Source organism: Puma concolor, chromosome A2, assembly GCF_028749965.1.
Source record: "Puma concolor isolate L17-30 chromosome A2, mPumCon1.1.hap2, whole genome shotgun sequence".
NCBI classification, from domain to species: Eukaryota; Metazoa; Chordata; class Mammalia; order Carnivora; family Felidae; genus Puma; species Puma concolor.
Genome location: NC_141668.1, coordinates 155,190,224 through 155,207,068, shown reverse-complemented (window position 1 = coordinate 155,207,068; position 16,845 = coordinate 155,190,224). Strand labels below are relative to the sequence as shown.

Sequence of the window (16,845 nt, the reverse complement as noted above, 5' to 3'; positions counted from 1 at the left end):
TAGCATGGGTTCTGCTCCAGATTCTCTCTCTCCCTCTCTCTCTGCCCCTACCACCCCACTTGTTTGCATGCTCTTGCTCTCAAAATAAACTTAAAAAAAAAAAAAATAGTCTCCACTTTTAGAAAATAAGCATAAATAGCAAAGACCTTCCTCATTTTTATATCCCCAGGTCTTGTCACTAAAAAGGTGCATAGTAAATAATTTTAAACAAATGAATAGAGACACAGAAGTAGGAGGTGAAAGGTAGAGAGAGATTGAGGAGAATGGTAAAAATACAGAGTAGCTACAGAAGTTGAAAAGTTACACTTAACTGTAGTCTTTAGGCCAGTGCCATCTGGCTAAGTTTGTTACACATCTACAAGTACAGAAATTGAGACCAGAGTTTGGAAACTTTTATAGCAATTTGACCTTGACCAGTGATCAGTTGGCTTATACTTTTTTAAGCTTTTTATTTTGAAATAATTACAGATTGACAGGAAGTCACAAAAATAGTACAAAGAGTCTCTGTACACTTCACCCAGCCCCCTCCAATGGTGACATCTTACGTAGCTGGGGTCCAATATCAAAACCAGGAAATTTACATTGGTACATTACTGTTCACCAGATTAGACCCTATTCAGTTTTCACCATTCTTTTTAACCTGCATTCATACTCATTTTTGTGTGCAAGTAGCTCTATGCAAAACTATTCATGTAACCACCACCACAATGAAGATACAAAACTGTTCAACCAGTGGCGTTGGATTCTTAATTTTTCACTTCATTTTTCTAGGACTTCATTTTTATTGTATGTTTTTAAGGTATACCAATCCATGATAAACTACAGGCAGTTTGAGAAACACTAGATGATGTGCAAATTGGCTTTATCCTATTTAGAACCCCTTATTTCCTAATAATTGATAACTGGACTTACTCTCCTGTTAGGTAATAGAAAATCCAAAACTGAAGCATATACAAAAAGTCCCCATTTTTTATATGTTAGGGTTTTACTGTTATCTAACAAAGTTCAGATATTCTTCATTCCTACAGACCAAGGTAAACAAAAGCCAGGATTTTACTTTAAAAAAAGAATGTGTGAGGAACAGATATCAGGAACTTTAAAAAAAAAAAAAAAAAAAAAAAGACCTCTACACACACTTCATGATGCTTGTCCAAAATCTCCTTTTGGGGCATCTGGGTGGCTCAGTCAGTTGATATTGGCTCAGGTCATAATCTCACAGTTCGTGGGTTCAAGCCCCGCATAAGGATCCACACTATCAGTTTGGGGATTCTCTCTCCCTCTCTGCCCTTCCCCCTAGCAAACTCTGCACATGCTTTCAAAATAAATAAACTTAAAAAAAAAAAACATCGGAGCACCCGGGTGGCTCAGTCAGTTAAGCATCCAACTTCGGCACAAGTCATAATCTCACAGTTCGTGAGTTCGAGCCCCACATGGGGCTCTCTGCTTGTCAGCGCAGAGCCCCCTTCAGAACTTCTGTCACCCTCTCTGCTGCACTCTCTCAAAAATAAATATTTTTAAAAATATATCAAAAATCTTCTTTTTGGATTTCTTTTTTACCTTCCCAGATTCCTGAAAACATACTAGAATCATTTCTTACCTGGAGCTTTGAGAAATGTTTCAATATGTTTAGACCATCTGTCCTCTATTAAGATACTTTCAGCTCCCGGCCCACACTTTCTACACTCTTGTGACAGTAAACTACATTGCTCCTCTGACACAAATAGCATGTGCTAGAGGAAGACTGAAAAGCTGGAAAGGTAGGAGGGAACTTGTTCCTTCCTACTGGGCACAGTTCCCACATATATTGATCCACGAATACACTTCTCCCGGGCGCTGATTGCAGTTTCTACCTTTCTTCCATAATCCCAGACCAGCCTGACTGCAACTCCTCAGACACCAGCATGACCAATACCCCCTTCCTCAGAGATCTCAGCTCAAAGGGGCCCTACTCCAAGCTTCTGGGTTCTGAGAACCACACCCTTTTTCCCTTTTTCCTCTCAGCGCTAAGATGGGTAGTTACTTCCTGCCTTTCTATCACTACTACCTTCAGAGTCCCCTTTTCATTTTCTCAGTTCTCCAAAAACCCTTTTGACCAATTCCTCACATTAAATTCTATATTCTGACTGATATAGAGAAAAACAACGTGAAAGTTTAAAGCTTCTTCTTAAAAGTTTATAATAATTTAGAATTTAAAAAAAAAATTTTTTTTTTTTTAACGTTTATTTATTTTTGAGACAGAGAGAGAGCATGAACAGGGGAGGGGCAGAAAGAGAGGGAGACACAGAATCTGAAACAGGCTCCAGGCTCTGAGCGGTCAGCACAGCGCCCGACGCGGGGCTCGAACTCACGGACCGTGAGATCATGCCCTAAGCCAAAGTCGGACGCTTAACCGACCGAGCCACCCAGGCGCCCCTATTTAGAATTATTCTAATATCACTGTGATATTCATCACTAATGCCAAGTTGGGGTACAATGAGCTTCTTTCCAAGACACTCTAAAAAAGCATAAAACTAGGATGGGCCATGCTTTCCTGAAAATTTAACCTATCTTAAAACTTTACATAAGCAGTCTTGGAAATGATTTTTTTCATCAGTGTTCTAGAGCAAGTATAGGCAAATTTTCTATTAACAGCCAGAAAGTAAATATTTCAGGCTTTACAGGCCATGCAGTCTCTGTCACAACTATTCAACTCTTGTGTGAAAGCAGCCATATACAATAACTGAATGAGTGTGGCTGTGCTCCAATAACTCTATTTACTGACATAAAAACTCCAATGTCATATCATTTTACATGTCACAAGATACTATTCTTTCAGTTTTTTTAAGCACTTAAAAGATATAATTATTATTAATTCATAGTCTGTACTAACACAGGCAAGGCTGGACTTGGCCCACTGGCTAGTTTGCCAACCCCTATTCTAGACCACACCTCTTACAAAATCAAAGTATGATATTTGTTGATGAGCTCAAAAGCAATTTAGTTTAAACCTAGGCTTAAACTAGAACTAATCTGAAACTCCATGGAGAGAAAACAATGTTACTTACCCTCTTCAAACTTTCTTTTGATGAAAACAAAAGATTAGAAAATTTACTAACCAAGAAATTTCATCAAAGTATGATCTAGGCTCAATTTAAGCATTCACCAACCTTTTATATCTTCTTTCTATCTACATAATACCATAAAAATAAGCACTGGGTTTTTTTGGTGGGGCGGGGGGGGGGGGGGGAGGTTGGTTTTTGTGTGTGTGGCTGTGTTCCAACAAAACTTCATTTATAAGTAGTTAAAATGTGAATTTCATATAATTTTCATATGTCACAAGGTATTCTTTTGATTTTATCCCCCACCATTAAAAAATGTAAAAACCACTCTTAGCTCATAGGTACAAAATAGGTGGTCCACCAGACTTGGCTTGTGAGCCATAGTTTACACCAACCCTTGTTTTATTTATTATTATTATTATTTATTTTTTATTTATTTATTTATTTTTTTTACTTTTCAGCTCCATGACTTAAGCACTGGTTTTTATTTTTTTATTTTTTTTTTTAATTTTTTTTTTTCAACATTTATTTATTTTTGGGACAGAGAGAGACAGAGCATGAACAGGGGAGGGGCAGAGAGAGAGGGAGACACAGAATCGGAAACAGGCTCCAGGCTCTGAGCCATCAGCCCAGAGCCTGACGCGGGGCTCGAACTCCCGGACCGCGAGATCGTGACATGGCTGAAGTCGGACGTTTAACCGACTGCGCCACCCAGGCGCCCCAAGCACTGGTTTTTAAATTAACCTTTAATGATACAAATTCCTGGATCAGAGAATCATTAAGTTAGGGTCTTGGTGTTCAAATTAGAACAAGTTAAGAGTAATAATGGTCTCATTTCCCAAACAATTCAAATAGAAAAAATATCTATAGACATCTAAGCAAGCTACATACAAGTTTATTTCACAGTAGCCATGATAACACAGTCTCTCCCATTAAGCCCTAACTACTTTGATTCCCTAGTGTCAGAAACAAGGAATGATGTCTCTTTGGCATCTTATGGTCTCACAAATATGTTCATTATCACTACTTGTGAGATGTGTCCATTTGTCCCAAAACCTTGAGTTAAAGTCCTAAGAGAACCCTTGAACTAGAACTACCTCATCACTTGGACAGAGCATGAACTGGTAAGGCAAATGCACAAACAGCAGTGCAGTATTATGCAGGACACGAAGACAAAAATAACTACTAGCCCTCTTCTCTTCCCCTCTCCTAGGGGCGGGATTCACTGTGGGGTGGCGTGGCCCGTCTGGGCTACTTGCACACTGCTAGGCTTGTGGTGCTGGGGATCTGGTGTATTAGCTGGGGTGGGTACTTTCTCTTCCTACTAGCTCTCTTAACAAAGGCAAGTTATCTACCTATGTACTTCTGGTTTTCCTTAATATATGGAATGACATAAAGGCTGCAGTTTCTCATGGGATTAAAAATTCCTAGAAGCTCATTTCCAATGAAGATTTCAGACTACTTAAGGCACTTGGCCAAAGGAGCAGATCTGGATCATCCACATATCCAGTGTACCTTTTGCTGAGATGACTGATGTTCAGCCCTCTAATCCTCTAGCATATGTATTTGCAAAATTGGAGAAAAGAAATAACTTGAGGGAATCCCCTGCACCCTCCAAATTAAATTATTTTAAGCACCTCAAGACTAATCCAGAAGACCCCTAGGAAAAGAAGTTAACTCAGAATACTGATATCCAATTGATTATAAATGGCAGAGCTAATATAAATGGTATTCCCTAGTATCATTAAAAAGTTAGTCTTTGACAAATTGTTAAACGAAGAGACCTTGCTCAAGTTGTGGTACTGCCACAAAACTAGTGAGCATACCTTGAATTTCTTTAGGCCTTCTTTTCCTCTCTTATTTATAAAATGAGAGACACAATTTTCCATGCCTTTTACAATCACAGCCATGGTAAGCCATGGTAAACCACGGTAATGAGTGAGTCAAGGGGAAAAAACAGGGGAAGCCAGAGGAATGAGAAGTCATTAAGGTAATAAGGCCTCCCTACATAAGACACCTCTTGTGCTGCTCAGCCGCTTACAATGGGGCAAATGCAGAGGAATCTTTAACAGGAAATGGACATAGGGACAATCTTCTCTATGTACCCTACCCTTCAGTGTCACCCTAGAGCATCCTCCATTCACCCTTTTTGCCTAACTCCCATTCTTTCAGACTAAGTATACATCCTCTGAGCAGCCCTCCCCAACTATCTACCCCTCTATTCTACCAGTCTGGGTTAGATGTCCCTGCTATAGCTCACTGTACTTACTTCTGTGGCCTTATCACAAGGTTGGCATTCAACAAATGTTAGCTGAATAGTCAAGAGTTCAATTCAGCTAGTTTTTCTTAGCATCAGGTTTAAAAGGTTTGATTATAATGAAAAAAAAAACCAACTCTGAATATAACTTTATAATTTTCTTCCAGTTTAAGGCTTAGCATATAAAATTTTCAGTTTTTTCAGTATAAAAAGCATCAGCTATCCTAGAGAAAAAAAGCCTCAATTTTAAAGATTTTTTTTTTTTGTATGTTTATTTTTGAAAGAGAGAGGGTCAGCATGGGAGGGGCAGAGAGAGGGGGACAGAAGATCTGAAGCAGGCTCTGCGCAGACAGCAGCAAGCCAGATGCAGGGCTCAAACTCATGAACTGTGTGATTGGGACCTGAGCCAAAGTTGGACATTCAACTGACTTAGCCACCCAGGCGCGCCCCCCCTTTATTTAGACTCAATTTTTTTTTTTTTTAATGTTTATTGTTTTTGAGAGAGAAAGAGCACGGGCAGGGGAGGGGCAGAGAGAGGAAGAGACAGAATCTGAAGCAGGCTCCCGGCTCTGAGCTGTCAGCACAGAGCCCGATACAGGACTCGAACCCGTGAACTGCAAGATCATGACCTGAGCCAGTGAGATGTTTAATGGACTGAGCCACCTGGGTGCCCCAAAAGCCTCAGTTTTAGAGGATCAAATTTTCTATCATTTTTCAGTGTCACATCCTTAATGTATACCCAAAAACACTCTTTATTGCCACATCTGTAGTGTCATCATTTTCTTTTGGCCCCAACAGTCATAAAGAGATAAATGAGACTGTTGATCTGAAGGATATGAATAGAAAGACAACTAAGCAAGGGTAAAGCAAGGGTAAAGGGCATAGTTTAAATAGAGCATCCATCCTGGAGAAAAGACAAATATAAAACTAACAACTAAAAAAGCTGGGGGAAAAATACTGGTCTAGCACAAAACACAATAGGTTATCCAACCTTAGGAAGCAACTCATATTCTCTCTCAAGCCACCAGCATGAGATCTACAATTTTCATCAGTCTGTCTCCACAAGGACCAATGAAAGAAGCATAAAAAGTTCTCTGATCACCAATGACATTCATTAGCTCAACTCACCCTCAATTCCCTGACCTTCTGTGTCCTAATGCAATAGTTATTTATGAATGTCTTACAAAAGATGCCAGTAATTATTAATGATGCTATTCACTCTATCAGAAAATTAGAATGACCGTTACGAAGAATCAGGTCAACTCAAACTTTTACTAAGCACATACTACTCTGTACCCAATGGTTACTGAGATTCTTTTTAGAAGAGTAAGTCTCGTGGCGCTGGGTAGCTCAGTCCATTAAGCGTCCGACTTCAGCTCAGATCATGATCTCGTGGTTCACGAGTTCATGCCTGGCGTCGGGCTCTGTGCTGACAGCTCAGAGGCTGGAGCCTGCTTCAGATTCTGTCTCCCTCTCTGTGCTCCTCCCCCACTCATGCTGTCTGTCTCTGTCTCTCTCCCCCTCAAAAATAAACATTTAAAAATTTTTTTTAGAAAAAGAGAGTCTCCATAACATATTCCTCACGTTCCTTGGATTTTTGAGTACATGAGACAAAACCCCTTAGGTCCTAGCAATAGATAGACCCAAACAAGCCTAAAAGGAGCAAGAGAATGCATGAATGCTGATAGACAGCTCTAATGAAATGTTTAGCCTTTCCTGATGCTTCATATTAGCAATCACCTGAAGTATCTTAAAAGTTGGAGAATTATAAAAATGCACATGCATGCAAACTTATCTTTTAAAATATTTATGTGGGAAAGTAGTAATGATGGGAACAAAAATACTTAAGCAATGGGTACATTTCAGAAAAGCACCCAGCTAACAAATTTTGTAGCTATCATATGCATAGCTGAAAAAATGTTCTCTATCACAGCCAGGTTCTAACTCCTGCCCCAATTCATATCTTCTAGCACTATTGTTATCTTCTCTAATAAGTAAGTAGTCAAATAAAGATGGGCATCAAGTATTTCTTGGTAGTCTCACTGTCTCTGTAATGAATGCAAGCATTATTATAATTGGGGAAACATTAGTTATTTAACTACCACTGTTTCAATGTGTTAATATTCAGCTATTAACATTATTACTGTGTTACACAAACTGCTGTTAATCTTCCAGAAAAGCTATATTATACTTTTCGTGATTGGGACAATTGGCTTCCTGAATTATACAATAAACTATTTATTAAAGGACGTGGTAAACTTAAGCTTAAAGAGCATACCTATTAAGGTTATCTTGGGGAAAATTTTAGGAGTATATTTTCACCTACTACTAACAAAAAGTTTTACTGTATGTCAACAAAATTCATCTCTTTAGGTAATTTTTAGCACAAAAGTAGCATCGTAAAACATGTAGCTTATGTTTTATAGTTGACACAGATACTCTGGTCTAGAATTGATAAAATAATGGAAGAGTTGTATTTTTAACTAAGTAATTTTAGGAAGTCTGTGTGTGCTCCAGATCAGAATAAATGGATTTCCACAGAAAGAGTTTGCTGCCATCTATGTAATTTATGAAAAATATTAGCTCTACTTTACATTCACACAAAATTCATAAAAATTTTAAACCTGGCAGCATCTGCCTACTAAAGTAGAAAATATGTAATTAGTAACCATTCACTAAGAGGCCAAATATCAGACAAAAGACTCAAAGTAGAATTAATCCATGGGTCTCCACAAAGAGCTAATCATGAAGCAAATATCGGTGATTACTATACAACCAATTCTCCCCAAAGAGAATCTAAGTGCATTTGGCAGGAAGTGGCAGCAGAAAGAACTACAGTCAGAAACCACCACTTGCTCCAGGCTCTTGCAAGCCCACAAGCAGTGCTCCCAAAAAGCAGACCTCCCAGCATGATCACACTCCTATCAACACCCACACCAACCCAACGATATAATCACCTGTGAGATGTTAGCATCTGACAGAAAAAGCACTCTAAAAAGCATCTTTAAGAATTTAGACCAACTTCCATCTAAATGACCAATGTGTTTGCTTAGCTGGAAAAGGCACTGAAGTAACCACTAGCTAGAATTAAAAAAAAAAAAAAAAAAAGATTGTCAAATTAAAATACATTATACGTGAATTCCAAACCTAAGGAACTCAAATACAACATTTTACTAGCACACAGTGACCAAAAATTACACAAGGTAAACTCCCTCTCATTTGAATCCATGAAAGTAGACTTCCAAATATAAATCCCATTATGAAAAACAAACCCATTGAATTTTCAGTTGGCCAGCTTCAAACCAACTATTTTCAAAAAACTGTACTTAAATGCCTCGAGTTTTCTTTTTAAAATAACCAATCAACTCATCTAAGTAGGGCAGAAATAAAAACTACTTAATCCACCAGCACCAGACAGGACAAATAGAAATAAGTATACACAATAGGTTTTTTAAAAGCAAGGAAGTAGAGGAGTCAAAGTCTACACAAAATGGTGAAATACTATTATAAATTACCAGATATACTCACCCTGTGGGGAAACGTATTTGCAAGGAGACCCCTTCCACACAGCACAACATGTCCCAAGGCCTTTTTAAACTGTTTAACATGACAACCAGACACCTTAAGAAAATAAAGCAACTCAATATTGCCTGTTAAAAAAGGTAAGTATATCTTACCTGTAAATGCAAATATGCAGAGAATACAGTATGTAGAAAAAAGACAGAATGATATATGTAGTAGGACTCCACTTAAGTAACAACAAAAAAACAAAAGGAAAAGGTCTGGAAAGGTATACCCTACATTGTTAGTACTGGTTACCCTCCTGGACGTGGAATTTGGAGAGATGGAGCAGGGACGAAATGCTAAGGGTGGGTTTTTACTTTTTCTTCTATAAACATCTGCATTATCTTACCCTATTGCAATAAGCATCCATTGTTTTGGTAGTTAAAAATAAATAAATAAATAAACTATTTAAAACCTACTACCAGACACTGTTATTGTTCTTGAAATATCACAATTGTGGTAAGTACAAAGACAATAATAGAGTACCTCCAAAGCTTGAATTTAAAGCTCTCTCCTCAGAGATTAAAGACTGAGAGGCATCACAATTAAAAGAAATTTGTAATCCTACACTGAAAAGAGAGGACACTATTGAGACAACTGACAAAATTTAAATACAAACATTTTATCAGTTAACAGTATAGGTACAAATATTAAATTGCCTGAATTTGATTACTGTACATTGGTTATCTGAGAGAAAGCTTCTTCTAAGGTAATGAAGATATTTAGGGGTGAAAGGTCTTGATGTTTCCAACTTGATTCAGACAAAAATAAACACATGTATATTTATTTTTTTATATAGAAAGATACATCAATAGGACAAACTTTAATTACCGGTTAATGTGGATGAACAGCATATGGAAATTCATTATACTATTCTTACAACTTCTCTGTAAGTTTGAAATTTTTTCAGAATAAAATGCCTCCCCCACTCCAAAGTAGATTTCTCTCAAATAGAAAGGAAGGATTCTAAACGTGATGTTTGGTGCCTCCAGATGTAATGGTTCAGTTTCTAATACGAATGGTCTCACAGGGCCTTATAATAATATCTCTTAGTGCATTACAAAATAAAGTACTCTACAGTACTCTGGAAGAATTAACAGAAATGAACGTCAACTTTTGATTCTGTAACCCCGGCTAGTCATCCTTTGTCATCCAGCATATGACTATTCTAGCTTCTCTTCAAAAACTGACAACACTCACAGAAAAACACAGATTATCAAGTCAAGAAAAATTATACGTATCTGTTAAAGACTAAATTATAATACATTTCTATTTTTAAAAGGGAATCAATTAGGACAATAAAAAAAAATGGCAAAAAAGATTTGGGTATATCAAACTCCCACTGAGGAAACTACAAAAGTATGATTGGCTGATAATGTTATATGTATGAAGGAGGTCTTGGCAGTTTGAACATTTCTTAGCAAAACACAACTGTATCAACAGTTGCTTGATACCTTTCTAAAGACATAATGTGTCAGAAGAATGGTCCGCCTGAAATCTTAAAAAGAGCAAAGAGGAACATGAATACTGGAGAGGTATATACTCTGTTCTAAGCACTAGGATAGTTCATCAGGCTTTCTAACCAGGAAATCTTCCCAGAAATATTTCTCTTACACAGCTTCCTGAGGTATCTCTATTCCCACTCTAGGGTGAATTACAAGGATTTTATGAGCATTTGAATAATCTCACTGCTTTGTATTTTATTAGAACACGTAGAAATATTTTTTCCCAGTTAATAAACTTTGGCTAAATTCACCATGCTTTTCCTATCGTGGTGCCTTGTACTCTTCTTCCTAGATGCATTCAATGCTAATCATAAAAGATCTAACACTGTCCTTATCTTTAAGTCCTCATAAAACCTTTCACAGAAAATACTACTATGATCCCCACTTTGTAAATAATGACTCCAAAGCAGAGAGTAATTATGAAACTTGCTCAGGTTCATAAAGCTATTAAGAGGTGAAATTCTAAAACCAGGAACCATTGGCCCCAGAGCCCAAAGTTTAACTTTTTTTTGTTCTTTGGACCATTTTAGCAGTCTGATGAAGCCTGTAGATTTCTTCTCAGTTTAATATTTTTAAATGCATAAAATAAAATATATATTATAAATGAAACCAATTACATGGAGGACAAAAACCCCCAATGTGTGATACAGTAATATATATACTTCTTAACAATGTAGTAGTGGTAGATCTCTACTATAACTTGGATGTAATGATAAACATCAACAGTATTTTGAGACATCAACAATAACCACAGCATATTATTAAAATATCTGTGACCTGTCTAGTAGTAAAATCACAAGTACTGCTAATAGTACTGTAGTTTGCTGTTTACATCGGTAATTTAAAAAAGTGCTAACTCCTAGTTAGAGGTAGTAAAGAGGTAATTTCCCTCCCTAAGTTTATGGATGCCTTCCATGTAAGGCACACTATATAACAAAAGCTTCTTAATACTGCAATTTAAAGGGATCACTCCCAGGTTCTTGTCTCCTTCTACACTGGCCCCCTTGGTGATCTCTTCCAATGCTGTGGTTCTAAGTTAATGACCACAAAATACATCTCTAGTCTCCAGGGTCTGACCTGGTTATCAACTCAACCCAAATGTTTAACAGGCATCCCAAAGTTACCATGTCTAAAACTGAATTCCTAATCTATTTCCCAAACTTGCTCTGGTCACGAAGTCATATCTACCTTGGTTGATCGCAAATCCCATCTTTCTAACTGCTCAGACCAAAAAACCTGGGAATCATCCTTGGCTCCTCTCTCATCTGCCACATCTGATCTATTAACAAACCATATTGGTTTGATCTTCAATGTGTATCCTGAATCCAGTCATTTCTCACCATGTCCTATTACCACTTTACAAGTCACCAGCATCTTTCTCCCAGATTGCTACCTTCAAGTCTCCTTGCTTTGCTGCTCCCCCCTGCCTGAAGCTGAAAACAGACTATGTCATTCCTCTATTGAAAACTCTGGGCAAAGTCCTCATAATGGCTCTACGAAGCACGGTGAGATCTACGCCCCACCCTAACCCAAGTTATATCACTCTTTTTGTCCACTCCATTCTAGCCACACCAGGCAGAACTCACTAGGTCTGCCTCAGCACCTTGGAACTATTTCCTCTGCTTGGAATCTTGGAACTATTTCCCCAGATATTAACACAGCTAATCCCTGTCCCTTTAAATCTTTGCCTAAATATCATTCTCAAGAAGGTTCACCCAGTCTACCTCATTTTAAACTATAACATCTTCCCCCGAAATTCTGGATCCTCCTTACCCTGCTCCATTTTTCAAAGCACTTACCTTTGAACATTCTATATTATTCATTAGCACCCCTCACTAGGAGGGGTGCCCATAAGGCCAAAATTTTGCGTGTTTTGTATACCACCCACCCCTAGCGTGCCTGTGTCTGGTACAAAATACGCATATGTTCAAAGAACAGCACTTCTGGGGCGCCTGGGTGGCGCAGTCGGTTAAGCATCCGACTTCAGCCAGGTCACGATCTCGCGGTCCGTGGGTTCGAGCCCCGCGTCGGGCTCTAGGCTGATGGCTCAGAGCCTGGAGCCTGTTTCCGATTCTGTGTCTCCCTCTCTCTCTGCCCCTCCCCCGTTCATGCTCTGTCTCTCTCTGTCCCAAAAATAAATAAAAAACGTTGAAAAAAAATAAAAAAAAAATTCAAAGAACAGCACTTCTATCGTTGTTAAGTACTTGCCTGTCTCTCTCATTAGAGAAGTTCCTTGAAGACTTTAACTGGATCTAATTTGCAGCGTCCTCAACACCTGGCCCCGATAGCAAACACCTAGCGCACAGATACTCAGGTGATTACAGCCATTTTCACCTGAAATACAATCCTATGTGCCACAGGAAAAAAGCCAGGTCTCCCAGCTGTGCCTGATTAAAGACTGAGTACAAGACAAACACAGAACATCAGGCTCCAACTGTTTCTTCAATCAAACTAAATTCACATTTTGTGCCTCAATTTCTTCCCGTGTCAAAGAACCATTTCAAACTACCTAAAGTCTAAAAGGGACACTTGGTCATGTCACCCCCTCAAGCCCACCTCATGTTTTCAAGCTTGACTTACAATCCTACCTCTTTTAACTTTTCCCTGATAACCCCAGAGAGAGAGAAGCATTTACAGAGGCCACGCTCTGTGCCAAGGGCTCTTCACACATAATTTTCATTCAATCCTCCCAAAAGCCCTATGAGGTCGCTACCGTCAGGATCCTGATTTCAAAGATGGGAAAACCTTGGGGGTAGAGCTCGGGGGCAGAGCATTTGACTGCAAAGATGGGAAAACCCAAGCTTAGAGACATGGAGTCACTTGCCCAAGGTTCAACGAGTGTACACGCCCAGGTAGGTCTGATTCTGAAATCCGAGTTCTTTACCCCTACGCTGTACTGCTCTGGTCTATCCAGGAGTATCATGACTGACTGGCAGCGTATACATGCTACCTCAACAGGGTTTCCTGTCACTTCACGCTCTAGGCTTCAGTTTCTGCACCTGAAAGACAAGTGACATTGTCCAGGGTGCCGACGAAGATCCCCTCTAGCTCTTACGTTATAACAGAAAACATTTTATAATTCTTCATATACTCCATGCAGGTTATACACACACACACACACACACACACACACACACACACACACACACACACACACACCCCTTTGGAACTCAGTCACTTAGAAATCCAAAGCAGTAACAACAGAAAAGAAGTGAAAATAAAAACTCTCAAGACCTTGTGTAAAACAATAAACATTCTTGATTCTTTCCCACTTAGGTCCACCAAAGATGCACTTCTGAGTCCATTTTGCCACACAACACGAAAAATGTTTTCCCCAAAAAAGTGGAAGGATGTCATCCTTAAAGCCTCTGAACTTCACCACACAACCAAGTAAAAACTGTAAGCAGGCATTTAGTCGGATCAAGGGATAGCATGTTATTTTGTACAACCGTTCAATAAGTGTTTATCGGATCATGATACAGAGTTGTTTGAGGTTTTCTGAGTCTCACACCCAAAGCCTATATAACATGAGCTTTGTCACTGGACTGAGGATTGTGCAGTAAATCAAAACAAACCTAATCAAGGTAATGTTAACCTAAAAGCAAGGAACCCATGAAAGGATAAAGCCGTGTAGGGACAACTTACTGTTCTAAGTTAAGAGTTGGGTTTGTTTAGAAAGGTAGCGTAAGTACTTCTCTTTCGGTGCAGAAACCATCAACACCCCAACAGAATCCTTCTGTGTTGCGACTAAATCTAAAAGTAAGATCCAGACATGACTGGACCAAGTTGCAAAGCTTCGGGCAAAGAGTTAAAAAAAAAAAAAAAAGCCATAGCAGAGCTAAGGTAAAATGTGTCAAAAGAGCAAATCTCTTGGAATCATTCTGCTCACAAAAGTGACAGTTTCAACCGAAACCCCTACCAACCGTTAAGTTTGCGAAGAGTCGTACGTTCATATCTCTAGGTAGACTCCGACCAACACCAGCAAATGGAGTTTAAGAATAGCTTTTTAAAACAATAGTCTTGTGAGGGCGGAGGGAAAGAAGTGAAGCCAGGCTCTGGAGTGGAAGCTCTCGGGAGGTATTGGATACAGTAGCAGCTACAGCCCTCCACAGAAATGTGTTAAAAAAAAAAAAAAAAAAAAAATTGCCCAAGTCTGAAAAAATACGGCCGGGCAAAACTATTTCAGTTTTCTGGAACGCTGTCTCTTTAGAGAATCCTCACACGATCCTCAGTTTTTAAGTCTTTATGAGCGGTAGAAAGTCATCCATTTAGGGTAAAAGGTTCCTGTTACCAAGGAAGTAGTGTACCAAAGTGTGCAAATCCCACAATCTGGAAGAGAACGTATGCCCCTCCGAAGGCTTTCATTTTCAGGCGGAAAAACAAACCCGGTGTCACCTCAACATCGGGGCCACACAAACCTCGCCACCATTACAAAACCCAAGTGCCAAAGGTGCAGAAGCTGAAGCCGGAAGCACTGCGAGGCCGGGATCGAGTTCCAGGAGCGGGGGGGGGGGAAAAAACAACCCGAGAGTGCAGCGCGGACCCTCCACGGACCCCGGCCGAGCGACGCACGCTAGGCCCTTCCGGTCCGAGCCGCCGTCTCCGGGAGGCCGGGCGACAGGCCGGGCGACGGGCCGAGCTTCCACCCGAGCCCGGGGATTCGCGGCCTACCCTCGCCGGTGCCCTCTCGCTGACTCCGACACCGGCAGCTCCTCCGCCTCGGTCTCTGCGCCTGCGGCGCGGCCTGAGGGGTTCGCGGGAAGCCGGAGGAGACCGCCGAGCCACGGGCCGGCCGGGTTGGTGAGGACGCGGCGGCGGCGGAGGCCGTGGCCGCCCCTCCCCCACCAGCCCGGCCCAACCGCCGCTGCGACGCGACCGGCCGCGCCAACGCCGGGCCCAACCGCCGACCCGCGGAGGCCCGGGCGAGGCGGCGGCGCGGGCCTGCTCCCCACGCCGCCCGCGCGAGTACACCGCGGGCCCGTTACTCCTCGCGCCGGCCCGCGCCGCCGCCCGTCAGGACGCGCCGCCCTCGGTTCGGGCCGAGGCGGCGGGAGACCGCGGAGCTGATACTTACTCAGGGGTCGGGTGCTCGGGGTCGTAGAAATCCCCCATCTTCGGAGGCGGCTGCGGCGGCAGCTGCTTCATCGGGAGCGGCTGGAGGCGGCGACGCGAGCCCCCTCCCCGCGGCAGGGCGACGCGCGGGAGGGGAGGGGAGGGGAGGAGGCCGCTGGTCCGACCGCGGCGGCGGCGGCAGGGGCGGCCCGCGTCGCTTGCTCGCTCGTTCCCTCCCTCCCTCCGGCGCCCGCCCGCCCGCCCGCCCGCCGCTCTCTCCCCCACACACTCACACGGGGAGCGACGCGCACCCCGCCAGCCCCTCCGCCGCACAGGCCCGGCCCCTTAAAGGGACACGCACGGGCCGCGCGTCCGCCGCCAGTCGGCGCTCCCGCAGCTGCCGGGCGACCCCCAGGCGGGGGCGGGTCGGCCGGCCCGAGTCTGCCCGCGGCTTCCCGGAACAATAAGCTCCGGGCCCGAGCGCCGTGGAGCCGCCCGGGACCCCAAGTGAAGACGCCGCGGCGACCTCTCCGTCAGGCCCGCCGAGGCGGCGGGGGGCTGAGGCGTGACCCGGCCCGGCCCCAGGCTGTTGGCAGGCGACGTCGGGGGAACGGCCCGAGCCCGCGGGGACTCTAACCTTCCTGCCCCGCCGCCCGTAGCACCGACGTCCGCGGCCGCGCCGACGACGGCCCCTCCCCCGGGTCCCGGGACTCTGAGGTACCGCGGTCGCCGCTCCTCCCGAGCCTGTCTCCCTTCTCTCCTTTATTTCTCCTGCTCGCGCTCTCTCCCCCTTGCCTCTTCATCTCGCCCCTCGGCAGGAACGGAAACGGAGCCAGGCCGGGGATTCGCCCGGAGACCAAGCTCCCCGGACGCCCCCTCCTCCTCCCCGCCTCCCTCTGGGTCATCTGCCCCCCACCCCCACCCCAACTCGGCCAGGCCACCGCGCCAGCCTTCCGCCGGCTTCTTAGGCCTCGGAACAAACATCCTTTTTAAAGGCTGCTAATCACTTTCCTGCAAAGATGACAAGGTGAGCTTAAAGGGGACAACTTGAAAGGGCCAGGGTTTTTAGTTCTTATTTTTGGAAGGAGAAACAAGAATGCGCAAAGCCTTTAGCTAAACGCTCGGGGCGTTGAAGAGTTCGTGGCAACTGATCATTTTGAAATTGGGAGTTCACAGGATCACCATAAGTTTGAGTAAGATTTTACCAGCAGACGGCTGCACGGAAGTCTGTGTTGTGGACTGGAATGTTCGCGTGCCACCCCTCCCTCCCCCCCCCCCCCCCCCCCACGACCACACCGTTGAAAACCCTAACCTCTCAGGGATTAGGAGGTGGGGCCTTTGAGGTGATTAGGTCATGAGGGTGGAGCCCTCCTGAATGGAATTAGTGCCCTTATAAAAGAGACCCCATTGAGCTCTCTCGCTGTGCTGT

The 16,845-nt window shown here is 42.7% G+C and overlaps 1 protein-coding gene and 1 long non-coding RNA gene across 10 annotated transcripts in view; one reads left to right on the top strand and one right to left on the bottom strand.

Moving 5' to 3' along the window:
* The window catches only part of SETD2 (SET domain containing 2, histone lysine methyltransferase), a 127,240-nt gene extending 111,573 nt beyond the window's left edge, over positions 1–15,667 (bottom strand). For 2 of the 4 annotated variants that reach the window (XR_015248405.1, XR_015248406.1), the window contains exon 1: positions 15,439–15,667. Coding sequence is in view for 2 of the 4 variants with exons in the window: in XM_086698371.1 (XP_086554497.1) it covers positions 15,439–15,509 (71 nt within the window). In the remaining 2 variants the exon portion in view is untranslated. The remainder of the gene's footprint in view (positions 1–15,438) is intronic. The other 2 variants (XM_086698371.1, XM_086698372.1) reach the window with 1 other exon arrangement.
* Positions 15,579–16,845, top strand: part of LOC147583620 (uncharacterized) — an 83,141-nt gene continuing 81,874 nt past the window's right edge. For all 6 annotated transcript variants that reach the window (XR_015248408.1, XR_015248407.1, XR_015248412.1 and 3 more), the window contains exon 1: positions 15,579–16,133. This is a non-coding gene — a long non-coding RNA (uncharacterized LOC147583620). The remainder of the gene's footprint in view (positions 16,134–16,845) is intronic.